The sequence below is a fragment of the Branchiostoma floridae genome, chromosome 4 (genome assembly GCF_000003815.2).
Source record: "Branchiostoma floridae strain S238N-H82 chromosome 4, Bfl_VNyyK, whole genome shotgun sequence".
Lineage (NCBI taxonomy): Eukaryota > Metazoa > Chordata > Leptocardii > Amphioxiformes > Branchiostomatidae > Branchiostoma > Branchiostoma floridae.
In genome coordinates this window covers 9,592,949-9,594,165 of record NC_049982.1, presented here as the reverse complement: position 1 = coordinate 9,594,165, position 1,217 = coordinate 9,592,949, and the positions used below count along the sequence as shown (strand labels likewise).

Here is a 1,217-nt window from a genome sequence, read left to right as displayed (position 1 = left end):
CTGAGCCTCAAGCTCCCGGTGGAGTCAAGAAGAGCAAGGCAGGCAGAAGAGTTGTTCTAGTTGATCCACAAACAACAGTAGTTGAAAAAGCCCAAACTCATGCTGCAGAAAAGAAAACCAATCACAACGTAGCTGTTAGGAAGGGGATAAAGAGAGAGATGCAGCTGTATCGGCCACCACGGAGCAAGGAAACAGGTTGGTGTCTGTTTAAGTGGTCTTGAAGACTGTCTGATGCAAGATGTACTACTAGTATATGTATTGTTTTTGAGTCATCTGCATCAGGCTAGGTGTTTTCCATTCATTGAGGACCATTTATAAAGTTACACTATTCATATTGTTTTTAGATGTTATCTCCCTTAATACAGTGGAGAATGAAGTTCATTGTGTTATTATTGACTATCAGTATCAGTGAAGTATACGTTACCTTTCACTGTAGGTCCAAGTGTACCTGGAAAAGCTGAAGTAAGCCCAGTCAAATTGTCGGCCAAGACAGCAGGACAAACAGCCCAGGTTGTCAGCAGGGCCGTGGAAAAAGTACCCCGGAAGTCACCTGAGAAAGTACAAGTCCCTGGGAAGTTTGCTGAGAAAGTGCAACTGTCAGGGAAGTCTCCAGAAAAGACTGCACCGGTAAGGACTTGCTTCATCATCAATTCTAATCATTGGTACAAAAATAGCAAGTGAACGAGTTGTTTATTGATTACTTACATTCTAGGGTGCAATAGGATTTAAGATCCTGTTTTAACAGAAACTTAACATCTTACATGTTGATACCATTTTTCTTCAGTAAGCCATGGTTGGATCCTGTATCTTCTTCCTTTTACAGAAGGCTCCTGAAGTCAAATCTCCAGAGCAGATCAAGATCAAGACCTTTGAGGAGATCATGCGAGAGAAGAAGATGAGAAAACTGCAGGAGAAGCTAGAAGAGCCTGAAGGAAAGATCCCTGAGGTTTCACCAAAACTGGGGAGGCCTGTTATGCCAACACAACCCTTGCCTGCACCAACCAAAGGAGGTAAAAATGGCAGTCTATGTTCTATGGAAGGTGTCGATTCCAACTTTTTTCAAATGCTTTGTCTCAAAAAGGTCTGCTCAAAACACTAGCTTGCATCCTTGTTTTGTTTTTACAGTAACATAGAGAACACATCATAAGAAATGTTCAATTTTGTTTTGATACATGTATTTTCCCTCCACAGAAGAACCACCCAAGAAGGTGAAGTTA

The 1,217-nt window shown here is 41.6% G+C and overlaps 1 protein-coding gene across 1 annotated transcript in view; it reads left to right on the top strand.

Moving 5' to 3' along the window:
• The window catches only part of LOC118413551 (zinc finger CCCH domain-containing protein 11A-like), a gene marked incomplete in the record, with an annotated part of 9,983 nt that overhangs the window by 6,502 nt on the left and 2,264 nt on the right, over nucleotides 1-1,217 (top strand). The window contains 4 exon segments of the mRNA XM_035817076.1: nucleotides 1-195; nucleotides 437-627; nucleotides 824-1,010; nucleotides 1,192-1,213. Of these exon segments, the coding sequence (XP_035672969.1) occupies nucleotides 1-195; nucleotides 437-627; nucleotides 824-1,010; nucleotides 1,192-1,213 (595 nt within the window).